Source organism: Podarcis bocagei (assembly GCF_964188305.1).
Source record: "Podarcis bocagei genome assembly, chromosome: 17".
NCBI lineage: Eukaryota > Metazoa > Chordata > Lepidosauria > Squamata > Lacertidae > Podarcis > Podarcis bocagei.
In genome coordinates this window covers 12,331,844-12,348,493 of record NC_138143.1, presented here as the reverse complement: position 1 = coordinate 12,348,493, position 16,650 = coordinate 12,331,844, and the positions used below count along the sequence as shown (strand labels likewise).

General features: G+C 42.4%; 1 protein-coding gene across 1 annotated transcript in view; it reads left to right on the top strand.

Annotated features, from left to right (window-relative positions):
• The window catches only part of RIMKLB (ribosomal modification protein rimK like family member B), a 39,220-nt gene that overhangs the window by 5,451 nt on the left and 17,119 nt on the right, over positions 1 to 16,650 (top strand). Inside the window, exon 3 of the mRNA XM_081176785.1 lies at positions 9,209 to 9,428. Within this exon, the coding sequence (XP_081032911.1) occupies positions 9,254 to 9,428 (175 nt within the window). The 5' untranslated portion in view covers positions 9,209 to 9,253. The remainder of the gene's footprint in view (positions 1 to 9,208; positions 9,429 to 16,650) is intronic.

The following is a 16,650-nucleotide window of genomic DNA, read 5'->3' as shown; positions in this document are numbered from 1 at the left end:
GGTCTGTCTCAAGTAGTAGGCAAAGAACTAATGCTGATTTTTCTCCTCACCCATCCCTCCTATTTTTCCACAGACAATGAAGGAATAGGTCACAATCACAAATCACATGCCTTAGATCTCATACCAAGTGGTGTACATTTTATAAATTGCCTTCAGGTCTAGTGGTGAAAAACATCTGGAAACATCTTACTCATTTTTATTGCCTGGCATAGAAAAGGAATACTTGATTTTATTTTATTTGGTAAAGAAATTACAGCTTATGGCTGCTGCATGTTAAGGTTGAGAAACAATACTATGTGATTGAAAAATTGCTGCAAGAGAGTTCCATATAAAATCTGTTTGGTTGCATTCTTGCTGCAAAATCTCACACTGCAGACAGAAGAAGTTAGGTCAGAACAACAGTTCCTGCAGGTATAGGGTGGTATATAAATTCAATAAATAATAATAATAACAGTTCCTTCTGTTCCTGTCAGTTAAAAGGAGACAGGAAAATGGCTTGATGGTCCACAGAGACTAGGTTCTCCAATGTTTGCACCATTGTTGTCTTAAAGCAGACCAATTATATGCGGCTTGAAAATGTTTCTTGTATATAAAAAGCAGATTTGCAGGTCTCTAGCTACTCTTAAGATGGCCATTTTGGTGTATTTAATGCTCACCTTATAAGGACTAGACTGCAAGAGATAACTGCCTTATCCAGTTCAGTCAAAATTCCACAATAGTGCTCTTATTGGCTTGTGACAGCAATAAGCCAGGCTTTTTAGAGACCAGGTGACCATTTGTGTTGTGATCTTTTGATAGCGAACTGCTTTTTATGTTCACATTCAGCTTTGTACTCCAAGCACGAGATCACAGCCTTAAACTCTTTAATCCAGAGAATACATAACACTCACTGACCTGAACTTTCAACAACTAATGCGACTTTGAATTTATGCAGTACCTATAAAAAGTTCTGAAAGGTGGGAGTGGAGTCACTATTTAGCTAGTTGGATTATTATTGTGGAATAACTAATAACTAATTCTTCAGTAGGTGTCAATAGTGCGACCTAGGTGTGTATTAACCTCTGAAGACAACTTTGGGTTTGGTCCCCATACGTTTCTGCTAAACACATCAGTATAGTGAGCAGCATTTTTTGCATGAAGATTATATCTGGGAAGTGTTGTATGCAAATGCAAGAAGGTATCTCTCCCACCTTTTTAATGTTTAAACCAGCTTAAACTCAACCAAGCAAGAACAGACCAGCCTTAAAACCTCCTGAGTCATCTTAACTACAGTTGCAGGAAAGTGTGGCAATGTCAGTGTGAGGCATGGTGTCTGCAACTATGAGTGTATTTAAACAGACCCTTAAGGTGTCACAGGTTTCTAGTCAAGGACAAATCAAGAGAGACTTTGTGAGTGACTTTATTCATTTTAAGTAGCTGAGGCTTGTAGTAGGGTGGGAGGCATAGCAAAATTAACTACACTTTGCTTCTACAGTGGAACCTCGTGTTACGTACTATCCCCCTTGTGAACACTGCGGGTTACGAGCTCCGCTAACCCGGAAGTAGATGCTCCCGGTTGCGGCCTTTGCCCCGGGATGTGAGTGGAAGTCGTGCGTTGGCAGCAGTAGGAGGTTAGTGAAAGCGTCCCTCATGTTACGAGCAGTTTCGGGTTACAAACGGATCTCTGGAATGGATTAAATTTGTAACCGGAGGTACCACTGTATTATTTAGTTAGAAATGAAACCACTTTGTGTTGAAAACTCATGATATATCAGGGGTGGGGACTGAATCTGGCCAGCAGTCCAGGTCATTATTTCTCCTCCCCATGCGGGTAAAATTTAGTAAGGGGACAGAGCCATCCACGCGGCAAACACTTGACATCACGGTGATGCCGGGTAACTTTTTATTACCTGCAGGGGCCTTCAAAAGCCCATTTAAAAGTGCTGTTTTTGCCCTGCATTTTTAATAGAGCTTTGTGCCTGGACACCCTTTTTATATTGAGTTGGGCTTTCATCGGCCCCATGCCTGGTGCCCCATATGACAACCGATGTAGGGCAGCTGGGCATGACTTGGCTGAAATGGGGAAGCTTGGTAGATCTAATTAGGTCCCAGGGCTGGCAGTCCCCCATCATATATTGTATCATAATGATGTTTATACCAAACTTGCAAGTTAGACTTTTTTTAGTTCCCTTTTAGTTCCTGTTTATTGCTTTCCTGGTTTGCCCAATGGTGCAGCAAATGTGCTAGGCATACAGTGTGATCCATGATTGGGGAAACCCCTAGCCTGTGGGCTAAATTAGGTCAAGCAGGTGTCCTAATCTGGTGTGTAGAGTTTTTTCTCCCAAACCATCCTCCCCTGCCCGTAATACCATATACAATATCAGGTGGGAGGCAGGTGAAGGTGTGGCCCTCACTTGGAAATTCATTTCCAAGTGACTTCCAAGTGAAATGAATTTCCAAGTGACTTCTATTAGGAACACACTTCAGAGGTGTAAAAAAACCCTGCGCATGTCAGCGGAGCACATGCAAGCCTGCTTTGCATCTTTTTGTGATGTCTTTATGATGTTTGGGGGCTACTTCTGGGTTTCAACGTACAGTCATACCTCGGGTTGAATGTGCTTTGGGATGAGCACGTTCGAGTTGCGCTCTGTGGCAACCCGGAAGTAACGGAGTGTTACTTCCGGGTTTCGTCGCATACGCAGACGCTCAAAATGACGTCATGCGCAGAAGCGGCGAAAAACGCCGTGCGCGTGCGCAGACGTGCCATCGCTGGTTACATTTGCTTCTAGATGCAAACGGGGCTCCAGAATGGATCCCGTTCACATCTAGAGGCCTCGGGTTAAGTATGTAATTCGTTCCAGAGGTCCGTTCTTAACCTGAAACTGTTCTTAACCTGAAGCACCACTTTAGCTAATGGGGCCTCCTGCTGCCGGAGCACAATTTCTGTTCTCATCCTGAAGCAAAGTTCTTAACCCTAGGTACTATTTCTGGGTTAGCAGAGTCTGTAACCTGAAGCGTATGTAACCTAAGGTACCACCGTACATGCACGTTATTCAGACATGCCTAAATTAGTCATTAGCTATAATCTGACATTATTATCCACCTGTCAAACTTGGCCTGCAGGGTTTGGGCAGATAAAGATCTTGGCACACCAGAGAGAAAAGGCTTTCCACTCCCGGAGTAGTTCATCGTTGCCCCAGAAGATGGTTTGATGAGCTTTGGGGAGGTACTGGCACTGCACTGTTCAGTGGCTTGAATGAAGCAGTGGTGGAACAGGTGGGCAGACAAATAAGGAATAGAAACTCTTCTGTTATGAGTTCTCAACACACACTCGCAAGAGATTTAGGATTTTTTGCTGGAGTCCGTGTGTGTGTTCATTATGAATATGTGTTCCTACCTGTAATTTCATGCCCAGCAAGAGGTTCGCACATCAGAGGAGTAAAGAAAGACTGGTTTATTGCATGAAATAAAAGGAGCATACATGAAATAAAAAAAAAGCCTCTGGCTGATGAACATCTTACACCCTTTTAAAATGTGTTTATGGGATGGGGGTTATTGGGTTTTTTGTTAATGTTTTTATCATGTGTTTTGTGTTTTTATATTGAGAACATCCCCGAGATCTACGAATAAAGGATGGCATACAAATTTAATAGTTATAACAATGGATGCTGCTTCGGGCAGCAAGGTGACATATAAGCGAGTAGCAAATCATACAGTACATACCCACCTTGATCTTAAAGAGTAAAAAAAACCCCTAACCACCCAAAAGTCTGAAGAATAGGCACAGCAATTTGCCACAAACTCACATTAAAAGTAGAGAGGAAAAGGGAAAGGTATCCCTAAGAGGAACCCAACTCAGGAATGAGAGATCTGTACCTACTGCATGAGAGTTGAGCTGTCCCCATTGATTTACCATACCAGCAAGGCTACAGCATCTCTCTCACTTGTTTCTTGGTCCATGGTCAGATGATGCATGAAGCTGGTCCTTGAGAGTAGAGGGTCCCATTAGAGCCTGTGAGCTACCCAGCAATTGCAAATCTGGAATTTTAAGTACAATTTTCTATCAATGCACCCTTATGGAGAGGGGAGGGGTCTTTCTGGATGAGCATTCCTTTGTACCATTGTTTACTTACTACAAGTTCCTGTCTGTCTGTCATTTTGTTTACCTTACCCATTTTGAAATCTAAAGGTCATGATCCTCCTGCAAAACAACTAACTGGTTATCTTGCATGTTTCCTCAATCATTTTTTTCCTGTTTGCTTTTTATTAGTTTTCTTACTTGATGAACAAACACACACAGTAAAATAATAAAATGACAAAAACAACCAAAATGGAATACACACACACACACACATACATACATACATACATACAACCATAAATCCATAAATTCTTACATACGGATTTATGTCACCATATTCTTTAATCCCAATTCCTTTTGTTCTCTAATAGACTTTCGTCTGCCTCAACCCTGATCTATTTTGTCTATTTGTTAAACTGCTCCTTTTATCCTTCCTTCATTTCCACAGTTTTCCACATACCATACTTGTAATCCATGTTGTGATTTGTGAAAATTAATCAAAGCAAATCCAGGTTTTGACTTCAGGACACTGTTTTTTTAGATAATCTCTGTAAATTTCCCATTCCTTTTGGAATTTTTGGTTAGGCTGTCTCCTAATCTCAACCGTCATTTTTGCCAGTTTGAGATATTCAAATAATTTATCCTTCCATTCCTCTTTTATTGGTATGATTTCACTTTTCCAATTTCTGGCTATTAATATTCTTGTTACCGTTGTAGCATATAAGAATATTCTCTTTTTTTCATACGGATATCTGAATCTAAAATGCCCCAAAGGAAAGCTTCTGATTTATTTATAAAGGTTTGCCTAAACATTTTTTTTAGCTCCTCATATATAATATCCCAGAAGTTCTTAATTTTTTTTACAACCCCATCACATGTGAAACAGTGTCCTTTCTGCCTGTTTACACCTCCAGCAAGTATTAGATTTTATGAGCATGCTCAAGTGGCGAAACCCGGAAGTAACCCTTTCCAGTACTTCCAGGTCGCTGCGGAACATAACCTGAAAGAACGTAACATGAGGTATGACTGTACCTTATATAGCTTCCTTATAGCATGTTTCCTCAATCATGACCTTTTGGAGGAAGATGCAATTGTCCATGCAAAACCTGATAGTTCCTTACAGGAGGTGATCATTAAACTTTGGTGGTGAGATGGAATTAATGAACTGATTTTTACATTAAGAATTCGGAGATTAGGATATGTACTCATGCCTTCCAGGTCATGTTTAAGATAAAGGTAGCTCATAATGGGGCTCTCTTTTTATATACACAGAAAAAGTTCAGATTCACACCCATTGCTACACTTGCTGCTCCCCTATGCTACAGGAAATACACACGAGTGCATTATTACATGCTGGCATGTATGCAGCACACACACACACTTAGTAGCAGTAACTATGCATGAATGCATGCAGCAGGAGCACATATGTTATCCTCTTGTACACATGGGATGTTGCTCCCATTTGGCCTAATTTCATACAGGTGGAGGAGCCTGGAAAGGGCAAGGGGGAAGCAAAAATGGAAGGAGGAGCAGGAAGCAGTCAGTCACTTTCTCTAGCATATTGTTAGGCAGGTAGGAAGGAAGAATGTGGGGTAAGAGGGGAGAAAGTGAGCTAACCTTGCCCCAATGTTGGGTCTGGCTTCTCCCACCATCAGCATGCGACCATTGATAGAGCAGGAACAGGGAACTTTTTTTCTAACTATTGACGTTCAGTACTATAGTCTGCCCAAGTCATTGCTGGGCCATTTTATCTTGGAGAAACAGGTTTCACTTGATCTCAGTCTGACATTCAGACATGTTGCATAATTTGCCCTTAGATCAGTTGACAGTGATTAAAATGAGCATCAAAACTTGTAACTTTAGGAATCCACAGTGGATTTGCAAACCAGTGAAAGGGACAGGCCTGCATTATATTTGATTTTAAAAATACAACACATCATTTAAACATTCCAAATGAGGAATTGGTTGGCAGGGAGAGGAAATGTATGATCCTTGGACCTCAGTATAGAAACTCAGCCATTTTCTTTAGAACTTTCTCTCTTTGCCAAATTATACCTCTCATCAAGTTGAGTCTTCATGTCAGATTTCATACCAATATGACAAACTGCATTTGATTTTTAAGATTAATATAACTTTTATTATAAAACCTAAGAGTATTGAAAAGCCAATACATCTTAAACTATAGGGCAACTTCTGCAGTTTTGTAATAAAACCCACTTTCAGGTTTCTGACATTTGTCACACTCCAGCATGACCAAGAAAGGGTGCCTGTGGTGGGGCTGTGCAGATAGGGGCACAGCTCATTCTTTTTTAAAATAATAATAATAATATTTATTACTTTTAAAAGTTACAGAAAAAGAAAAGAAAAAGAGAAAAGAGAAAAAACAAAAAAGAGGAAAAAAACAATACAATACAATATATAAACAATACAAAACACAACCTAAACATATTAAACTACACTAAACAAAACCCTAACCCACCTTAACCCTAAACAAAACAAAACAATAACCATTTAAAAACATACATCACACCTTTTCCATACTCTATCATTCATTCCCTTGTTTCTTTGACTTCCTCTCGCCTCCCTTTTTGTATTCCACTTCTATTAATTGTTTCAGCAAATCCTTTCCATCTTTCTCTATTTTCTGTCATATTATAAATATCTTAACATATTTTTTGTCATTAAAACTAAAATACTTATATATGCTTAACTCCTTATAACATTTCTGCTAAGGCCATAAAATTTCTTTCCATCATTTTTCTATCATTCATTAATTTTACAATATTACTATATATAAACTTTAAATTCTCTAATCTTCTTCTACCATCTCCTCTCTCTGGTTTCGGATTCTGCCAGTCCTTTCCGTCAATTCCATATAGTCCATCAACCTGGAGATCTTATGTCCGAGGCTCTTAACTCTTTTCCAGGTCCCTTCTGCAGGTCTTCTTCATATTCTTTAATGTCAAAGAGCAGATCTCGGGAAGACTCCAACCTAACAATGCTTTTATTCCTTCCAGGCAGGTCAGCCAAATTTCCATAGTTGAAGCTGAGGTCTATAAGATGTTTCATGACATGTTTCAAAATTCCTCCGGTTCCAAAGGCCCCCAGAACTCCAATCTCCTCCAGACCCAAGTCCATGTCCCAAAAGTCAATTGATCTCTGCATAGAGGGATCCTTCCAACTTTCCTTCTTCCATTCAGGCCGGGATCCAATCCTCAAAATCTGGCTTTTTCTGGATTCAATCATAGAAGGCCTCAATTTGTAATCCTCAATTTGCTTCTGTAAGACTGAGGATCCCGCTTGTATTACTTTAGACTCAACGACCACCGCTTTCTCTTTCTCCTCCACAATTTGTCCTTCCAAAGTAGATTCTTGTACCAAGTCCTGAATTATTTCTGTGTTGGTGCTCACTTTTTGACTCCAATTAGTCACTTTTTGATCCAAATTGTCAATTTTAAAAGACATGTCATCCGTCTTCTTATGAAGCTGTTCCAGCGAGTAGCTTATCTTGCATAATACCGTCACAATGGCTTCTCCTGTCAACATTTTGAGTGGTCCAAGGTCAATCTCTAGTTCTCACGATTACTTATCTGCAGCTGGTAATTCCCCAGTTGCACTCCTGTGACAGTTACAAAAACTCCCTCTAGAGGGAAACAGTCTCCACTTGTATCAATCCTTTCAGACACAATTCAAGCCATGAAAATAGTTTCAGTTTCCAATTACTTTTCCTCCTTTTTAAGCGCAGAAGGGAACAATGGAAACAGTATCTTTTTCTTATTTAACTAGCTGTCAAAAATGTTTTGTTCGCAGTCAATTAACTCTCCCAAAACTTCACTCTTTCTGGCAGCCCTTACCAGGTTCGGGACAGTGGTAATTTGGTTTTTCACTCTCTCCTGCAGGCTCACTAAGTCCAAAATCTCCCCCCTCTTCTCCTGCTTCCAAGGGGGGCTCTAGCTTTAACCGATGAAAATTTAATCCCTTGCCAAAAGCTTTCAAAGACTTTAGCTTATAACGTCTTTGCTTCAATCTATTTACAAAAAGGGGAAGGCGGACTTCCTGTTTAAGACCTTCCCCGTTTCGGTGCCAAATTAAGGTATTTAAAGATCCAATTTTCCGTTTTACTCACGGGTAGTTGTTTAAAATCTGATTGTCCACAGAAAAAAGTCAGCGCTCTCCGGCAACAGCAATGCGGCTTCCCTCCGTGAAAGAAGCAGTCAGTTAGAAGCACCGCGCCGCTCACCCCACGTCGCTCCGGATCCCCGAAACCGGGTTTCCCCGCGAGTAGGGGAGGCGCAAAAGGTGCCAGCCGAATCCCAGGTTCACAAGCTTCTCCCGCTTGTGATTTCAATGGGTCTCCGCCTTCGCCGTGGCGGTCAGACCCTGCTTTTCACGGAGCAAGTTCCTCTCGATCGGAGGAGCTCCGCCATTGCCGGAGGCGCCAACCCGGAGGTCTCGGGGGCACAGCTCATTCTTGTTACCCCACTTTCGGTGTTGAAATGAAAATGTCTGACTGCCAGTCAGGCGTCCTTTCATTATACGGGCCCTTTCACCACCCTATCTCAGTATTAAATCCTTGAGATATTTCATACTAGGTTTGGCATGCATGGTTTATGGATATGATTAAATTCTCCTTAGGAACAGGGATCCTCCCTCTTCTCTTCTCCCTCCCTCTAGGGTAATTGAGATTATCAGTGAAGGCATTTTTAGTAGTGTTACTAATCTTCCTGATGTTGCCATATTTTGCTGTAGAACTAAGTAAATATGTGTTGCTTGCCAATCTTAAAGCAAACAAACAGCCTAAGTAGGCCCTGGATCCTAAAAGGATACTGTCAAACATTATTTATATATGAAAAATAAGTGATTGGTGAAACAGTTGTATCAAAGACAGTTTAGTTAAATGTTTCAGCTTTCATCTTCCTCAGTAACACAGTTGGGATTTCAAATAGATGCTGTAAGCCAAGGTGACAGTTTTAAGAACACTCAGGATGCAATCATTCTAAGGAGTGTGGCATGTGCAAAATTGAAGTCTGGATTGAAATGGATTGAGATTAAATTGATCACATGCATTACTCGTTGTATACAAATAAATAGTAAATGAGAAAGATAGAAACCTTTTTGTGTGCTAAATTTCTTTCTTTAATTTTCTAGACATTCCTTTCAAAGGAGACCTGACGTCTGTGGGACTAGTTCAAGATGTGTAGTTCGGTTGCTCCCAGGCTCTGGTTTTTAACGGATCGTCGTATTAGGGAAGACTACCCTCAACAACAAATCCTGAGAGCACTCAAGGCCAAATGTTGTGAAGAGGACCTGGACTTCCGAGCTTTGGTGATGGATGAAGTGGTCCTGACCATTGAGCAAGGAAACCTTGGTAAGAATAAAGGTTGTATGGAAAGGTGACAGTTGGGAGGACATGGTGTATCATGCAAGTATGCCTCTGGATGCCACCTGCTGATAATTACAATTGTGAAGAGTGAGATGGCACTCAGGTCCTGTTTTCAGACTTCTCTTGGGAATCTGGTTGGCCACTGTGAGAACAAGATACTAGACTAGATGGGCCATTGGCCTGATCTTGCAGGCACTAATGCCTTTGCCTGTGAGCTGTTAAATTATAAATGCCAAAAAGCAAAACTGAGAAAAGTTTCTGTTGCATTTCAAATTGTGTTGTCGTATTTTTCTGCCTGAGTGCTGTTTCAAGGCTGAGCGTCAACTCTTTAAAAACTAGTGGCTTAAGCACAGCCTCCTTTGCCAATGCTTTGGGGGTTTAAGAGAGATTATTTGCCCCAGTTTGCCATGTGTACAGTCAGGTTGTCAAGTGCTCTAGAGCAGTGTTTCCCAACCACTGTTCCGCGGCACACTAGTGTGCCGCGAGATGTTGCCTGGTGTGCCGCGAGATGTTGCCTGGAGGGAGGCAGGCGAGTCGGGCGGCGAGAGGCGGGGCGGCGGCGGCGAGGAGAGGCCGCCCAGCGCGGGGCTCTCGCCGTCTGCCTGCCTGGCTGCCTGCGAGCTCGGCGGGCAGCGCCTCTGTCCGCAGCGCCCGCCTCGCGGCTCTCATTCCCTGCCCCTGCCAAAGCTCACCCAGCCAAGCCGCGCTCTCCTTCCTGCCTCGCTTTGCTGCCTCCTCCCCCCCCACCCCCAAAGCTTGGAGGTTCCCCGGCAAGGGGGAGGGAAAAAAATTGAAACTTACACTTTCGTGCGTCCCTCCCGGCGTGACGCTGCGCGCTGACGTCACAGGGCTGTAATGGTGGTGTGCCTCGAGATTTTTTCCATCAAACAAGTGTGCCTTTGCCCAAAAAAGGTTGGGAAACACTGCTCTAGAGGCCCTCTGAGTACCAAGTGCTGGGTAGAAGCAGTCGCAGAGATTAAAGCTTCACTCACCACAAAGGCTCTGCATGTACTCCCTGATATTGCTACACCTTAATTTTAAAATTGTGGCTGTCTCCTAATCTCAACCATCATTTTTGCCAGTTCGAGATATTCAAATAATTTATCCTTCCATTCCTCTTTTATTGGTATGATTTCACTTTTCCAATTTCTAGCTATTAATATTCTTGCTACACCTTAATTTTAAAATAGTGGCTGAGACATAGACTTCCATGCGACTCTACACCAGGGTAGACTATGTCCCTTTTGCTACTGCTGCTCCTGCAGAATTCTTGGGAGCAGATAAAAATTTGCTGTAACTAGATCACGCCACCATTGTCTACAGAGACTTTCACAGTACAAATAACTTAGGTTTCCAATTCTGTTCTGACTCCTGTGATTCTTATGGCAACATTTCCAAAGTCCATGGGCATGGCTCTACTCCAGCCCAATTGTTTTATGAGAAAGGATGAGGACTTTACTATGCAGACCTTCAGCTTGGATATGAACTTCAACTCTTGACTTCTTTATACATAGCACAGCAGGGTTGGGCAGCCACAGGGGCCTCCCTGTCAGCCCCACAGCATCATTACTTGTCTCACCTCTCCTCTACTACAATTAGGCTTGCAAAAACCCTTCTGTTGGAAACAATATGAGCTTTGTGGTTGTTGGTTTTTTTTTTTTTTTTTGCAAGCCTAATTGCCATGGCGGCTAATCAGGAAGAGGGATTGCAGTTGATGAGGGAAGTGTTAAACTTTCCCTGCAAACCCCCTCCTCACTGAAAATGCCTTCCTTGCTGCAATTTGGGTTGGAAGAAGCAAGCTTAGTTTGTGGGTAGGTAGGTAGGTTTGTAATTCAAACACAGTTTGTGGTTCACATGATGATGTCCTCCTTGCTGCACTTTGGAGATGTGGTGTCTTGTTTCTGTTACCCTGAGCTCTTGGAAGGGACATCAGCTCTTGGAAGGAACTGTACCCCTTTCTCTTCACCATGTTCCTGAAGAAATCAGGAAGATCATGCTCCCCAGAGGTGCCTAGGCCACCAACTGCTGTGAGCAACTTTGTGATCCACTGTTCCACACAGCTTTAAAATGGGAGTGTGCATCTACAAAATTTAGTGGTACCTCAGGTTGCATACGCTTCAGGTTACAGACTCCACTAACCCAGAAATATTACCTCGGGTTAAGAACTTTGCTTCAGGATAAGAACAGAAATCATGCAGCAGCAGGAGGCCCCATTAGCTAAAGTGGTGCTTCAGGTTAGGAACAGTTTCAGGTTAAGAATGGACCTCCGGAATGAATTAAGTTCTTAACCCGAGATACCGCTGTAATAAAATAGTAATATTGGAAAGAAGCTTTTATTACAGGACCACTTAGATACATGCAGAGCTTATTTGCTAAAAATGATTTTGTGGATGAAATGACATAATTGGGGAGTGGCTTTGTAAAGATGGTGCCATTGTAGGACAATTGTAAATAAGAGGCTTGCATTTGATTCCTGCATTACGGGGGTTGGACTAGATGACCCTTGGGTCCCTTCCAACTCTACGATTCTTTGTACAAAGTAAATAGGCCTTTGCTATGTGAACCTGGAGCTGAGCAGCTGGCCCTTTACAGCCGTTGCAGTTGCATGGCAAATTGTCACCACCTGGGGATATATCAAGTCAGTCACTGCAATGAAGAATGTGCTTGTGGCAAGGTTGCTTAGACAGGGGAGGATAAAGGACAGCTGAAGAGGAAGAAGAATCTTGTGTGACAGGCTTGCCAGATTACAAAATGGATGCATGGCTAATGAATTGAACCTGGAGCTCTGGAATGAAGTGGAGAAGACAGTTGGGAGATGATCTTACATAATTGTATTCTCCATGTAATCTCTACTGCCTAATCAGTTTTACTATCTTTTAAATGTGTGTTGAATTTTAGAAAATATTAAATACACATGTATTTGTGGCTGTAGTGGCCAGGGATTGTTCCTGTGCTTGTCTCTCCTACAGGGAGATTTGATGTTTGTGCATGGAACTGAGTTCAAAACTCCCATTGTTCTAGGCATATTTTGCAACAGGGAATTTGATTAGCAAGAGCAGTTTCTGAGCTTTGGGCACAGTGCTGCACCTAAGATTTCAGATTAAAACTGCAGAGTGGAAGGAAAGGAGGACCCTTTTCTGCCTCCCCACTTCCAGCTACTCTCTGAAGATTGGAGAAGAGACCCTCTTAAGAATATTAGTGGGGTGGGTAGGAGAAGGACTAGACCATATGAAAAGTGAACATAATATTTTAGCTGCAGTTCATTCATTTTCAGCTTTGTATTCTTATTATTAAAAAGTGCGCCTAGACATTTTGTTGTTGCACCCATAACCTAGGTTTAAGGTGCCATTTAGCTCCTAGCTTTCATATCTCTGTTTCTAACACTGGCATGGAATGATCACGGATGTAGTGTGGCTGGAGGGCAGGCATTACATTGATGCACTTGGAGTAATTCTAGTCTGCTATGCAAGCAAAACAGACAATTTCACTTTTACTGTTAATATAGCAAAGAGTTCAGCACCTCAAATCTTCTTGCAACAGTATAGTATAGATGGTGCTGCATGTTGTTATCTGGCCATCTTGTACTATCTCATCCTAATTTTCCCCCCAGTGAAATAAAAGTAATGCATTAATCTGCCAAAGGTTTGTTTGAGAGAATAAGTTTGTATGTCTGGCTCAAGTGAGTTTTATGAATGAGTAGAGATTTGAATTTACGTTTCCCTGGTCTAAGTCAAAACAGTCTATCTGTCAAACCAAATGTGACACTCTCAAGGCAGAGGCTAGAGCTTAGTGATTGAGTTTCCTGGTTCAGTCCCTGGCATCTTGCATTAAATTATCTCAGGAAGCAGAGCTATATGTTCAAATTTCTAGAGGTACTATTTGCATGTGAAAGCACTAAATTACAACAATGGAAACAGGTTTCCTACTCTAGCAAGTCTGATTGTGTTCCTGCACCATGCAGAAAACTCATTTTCAAAAATATCTTGATTTCACACCCACCCATAAAGTCTTAAGTTATTTTTATGGAAGACAGCTGAATTCTATAATTTGCCAACTACTTTTGCTCTAAACCCTTTCATATACAGTGGTGCCTCGCAAGACGAAATTAATTCGTTCCGCAAGTTTTTTCTTCTTGCGAGTTTTTCGTCTTGCGATGCACGGTTTCCCATAGGAATGCATTGAAAATCAATTAATGCGTTCCTATGGAAACCGCCTTCAGACCAGGTCCGGGGACAGTCTGTCCCCCGACCTCTTCTGAAGGCTGGGGGGGGACAAGGGCTTTTCTTCCCACCCCCAGCATTTTAAAAAACCCCGGGACAGCGGAGGACTTCTCCGCTGTCCAGGGCGATCTTAAAATGCTGGCGGGCGGCATTTTAAAATCGCCCGGGACAGCGGAGGACTTCTCCGCTGTCCGGGGCGATGTAAAAGCCCCTGGGAAGGCAGGCAGGGGGGACAAAGACTTTTGCCCCCCGCCCGCCTTCAGAAGAGGTCCTGGACCTCTTCTGAAGGCGGGCGGGGGGCGAAAGTCTTTGCTCCCCACCGCCTGCCTTCCAAAGCCGTCCAGGACAGCGGAGAAACGTGCTGCCTTTCTCTGCTCTCCCGGGAAGGCAGGCAGGGGGGAGCAAAGACTTTCGCCCCCTGCCCGCCTTCAGAAGAGGTCCTGGACCTCTTCTGAAGGCGGGCGGGGGGCGAAAGTCTTTGCCCCCGCCTGCCTTCAAAAGCCGTCCGGGACAGCGGAGAAACACGCTGCCTTTCTCCGCTCTCCCGGGAAGGCAGGCAGGGGGGAGCAAAGACTTTCGCCCCCCGTCCGCCTTCAGAAGACCTCTTCTGAAGGCGGGCGGGGGGCGAAAGTCTTTGCTCCCCCCCCCGCCTGCCTTCAAAAGCCGTCCGCGATAGCGGGAAGCGCTTCCCTGCTATCCCGGACTGCTTTTAAAATGCTGGCGGTGGGGAGCAAAGCCTTTCGGCCCCCGCCGGCCTTCCTGGACCTCTTCTGAAGGCCGGAGGGGGGGAAAGGCTTTGCTCCCCACCACCAGCATTTAAAAGAGGTCCCCGGAGATTTCCCTATGGGCTTCCTTCTTGCGAAGCAAGCCCATAGGGAAATTCGTCTTGCGAAGCACCTCCAAAAGAGAAAACCCTTTCGTCTTGCGGGTTTTCCGTCTTGCGAGGCATTCGTCTTGCGAGGTACCACTGTATCTGCTTATATGAACTAACTGAAGTGTGTTGATTGGGCGGGCCTATGGGGTGATAAATAATCTATATTTCATCAAGCTCGTCTGTAGCGCCATAACCCTCTTGAACACCTTGCTCAAGAAGTGAGTATTTTACAGCTGTGCAATACCTTCTGGATCCAGGGCCTCTTAAGGTGGGGACACACACCACAATCTCTTTCATGGTGACAGGCACAATTATCAGACCCCCTCCCTCAAAGATGCATTTTGATCTATTTCTATCCAGCTTTATTCCCGCTTTTTGCACCATTATAGCTTTGGTTACTCCAATTGATGACTTGTATCAAGGGAGAGATGAGGGAGGTGCAACCCTATTAAACCTACTCTTTCTCTCAGCAGCTTTTGACAACATTGACTATGGTCTTTTTCTGGAGTGACTCTGCAGGTTGTGGGTTGGGGCCTTGATAACACAGTGGTTTTGCTTTTGCCTTCTTGGTCATTTTCATAGAGTAGCAGTGGGTAATATTTGATTGACCCCATTGCTGGGTCCCGTGAAACATTGTCAGGCTCTATCCTGCCCCCATGCTGTTTAACCACTATATGAAGTTGTTGGGGGCAGCTATTGGGGTTTTACAGGCCAGTGCAATCAGCATTCTGATGACACTAAGTTCTACATATCTATACCATCCAATCCAAATGAAATTTGGTATTGGTGTTGAACCACTGCCTGGAGGCAATAATTTAATTTAATTTAACTTATTTTTAAAAGCCTGTAGTAATGTTACTATTATTTACCATCTTGATTGGTTTTGTGATTCTTTGATATGTTTTGTTTTGATATAAATCACTTTGAGGTAAAAAAAAAAGCTGTATGTAAGAATGCTAAATATTTATTTAGAAGCTAGCTAGCTAGCTACCTAAGAGCACATTGCCTCTAGTATTTAGCATATGGTATTCTGATTGCACCTGTAATAAAATAATATTTCTTATTTATCTTTGGGTGCAGTTCCTTTTAAATATTGTTAATGGGAATATTTTTGGGGATCCCAACATAGACTTTGAAGCTGAAATTAATAGTTTTCAATATTTGATTCCAAACAATTCTAGTTACGGGGGTAGCTAACCTGTGACTCTCTAAATGTTGTTGGTATCCAGCGCCCAGAGTCCTTGATGCTTTCTGAGGCTAATGGGAGTTGGCATCCACCATCTGGAGAGACAAAAGCTAGCAACTCCTCTGTTTCAGTATAAACACAGGACCACCAACAATGGTCAAAACACTTTTGTTTCCACACTTCCAGCAATAAATCGAGTTTTATTGATTGTTTAAATATTAATCTGTAAATTGCTTTGAGGTTTGCTTGTTTTACAACCAAGCAGTATATAAATTTTATGAAATAAATAAATCATTGTATTTATTTTCATTGTGATAACATCTTAAATCAGTTTTTCTTTAGTATCTATTCTATATTTATTAATTTCCCCCATAAATAATTCCATTATCCCCTGGAAATTTCTCTTGTGCCTATTGTTGTCCACTTTTCTAAATAAGCTGGGCAACTTGTTTTTTACATACAACAGCAAGTGATATTTGAAAAGTGCTTTCTTTGGATTATGACAAAGATGCATTTAAAACATATTGACTCTTAGTTTTCATATTACATTACTTCTAATAAAGTCTGATTCATAAATACTTTTAATTGTGATCTTATTTCTCCCATTTTCTGTTGAAAGGATTTTATTTGTTCTTTTATCCCGTCTTTATATAAATAAGAAAGGTGATTGTACTGGACAAAATACTTTCCTGTACAGGCAATGGCCGATTTAGGCGTGTCCAAATGTCTCGCAATCATGTGCACACGGCGTCAAACCTCGAAGTAGCCCCTAAACGTTATAAAGATGTCACAAAAAAGGGCAGGGGGCAGAGGGGGCTTACAAAGTTAAGGGAGCAATCCTGAGCACAAAAAGCTAGTATAAAGTACCTCAGCTTCTATTAAGCTGACGTATAGTATGTCAGATCCAGAGTTCGTTCAGGAGTCTTA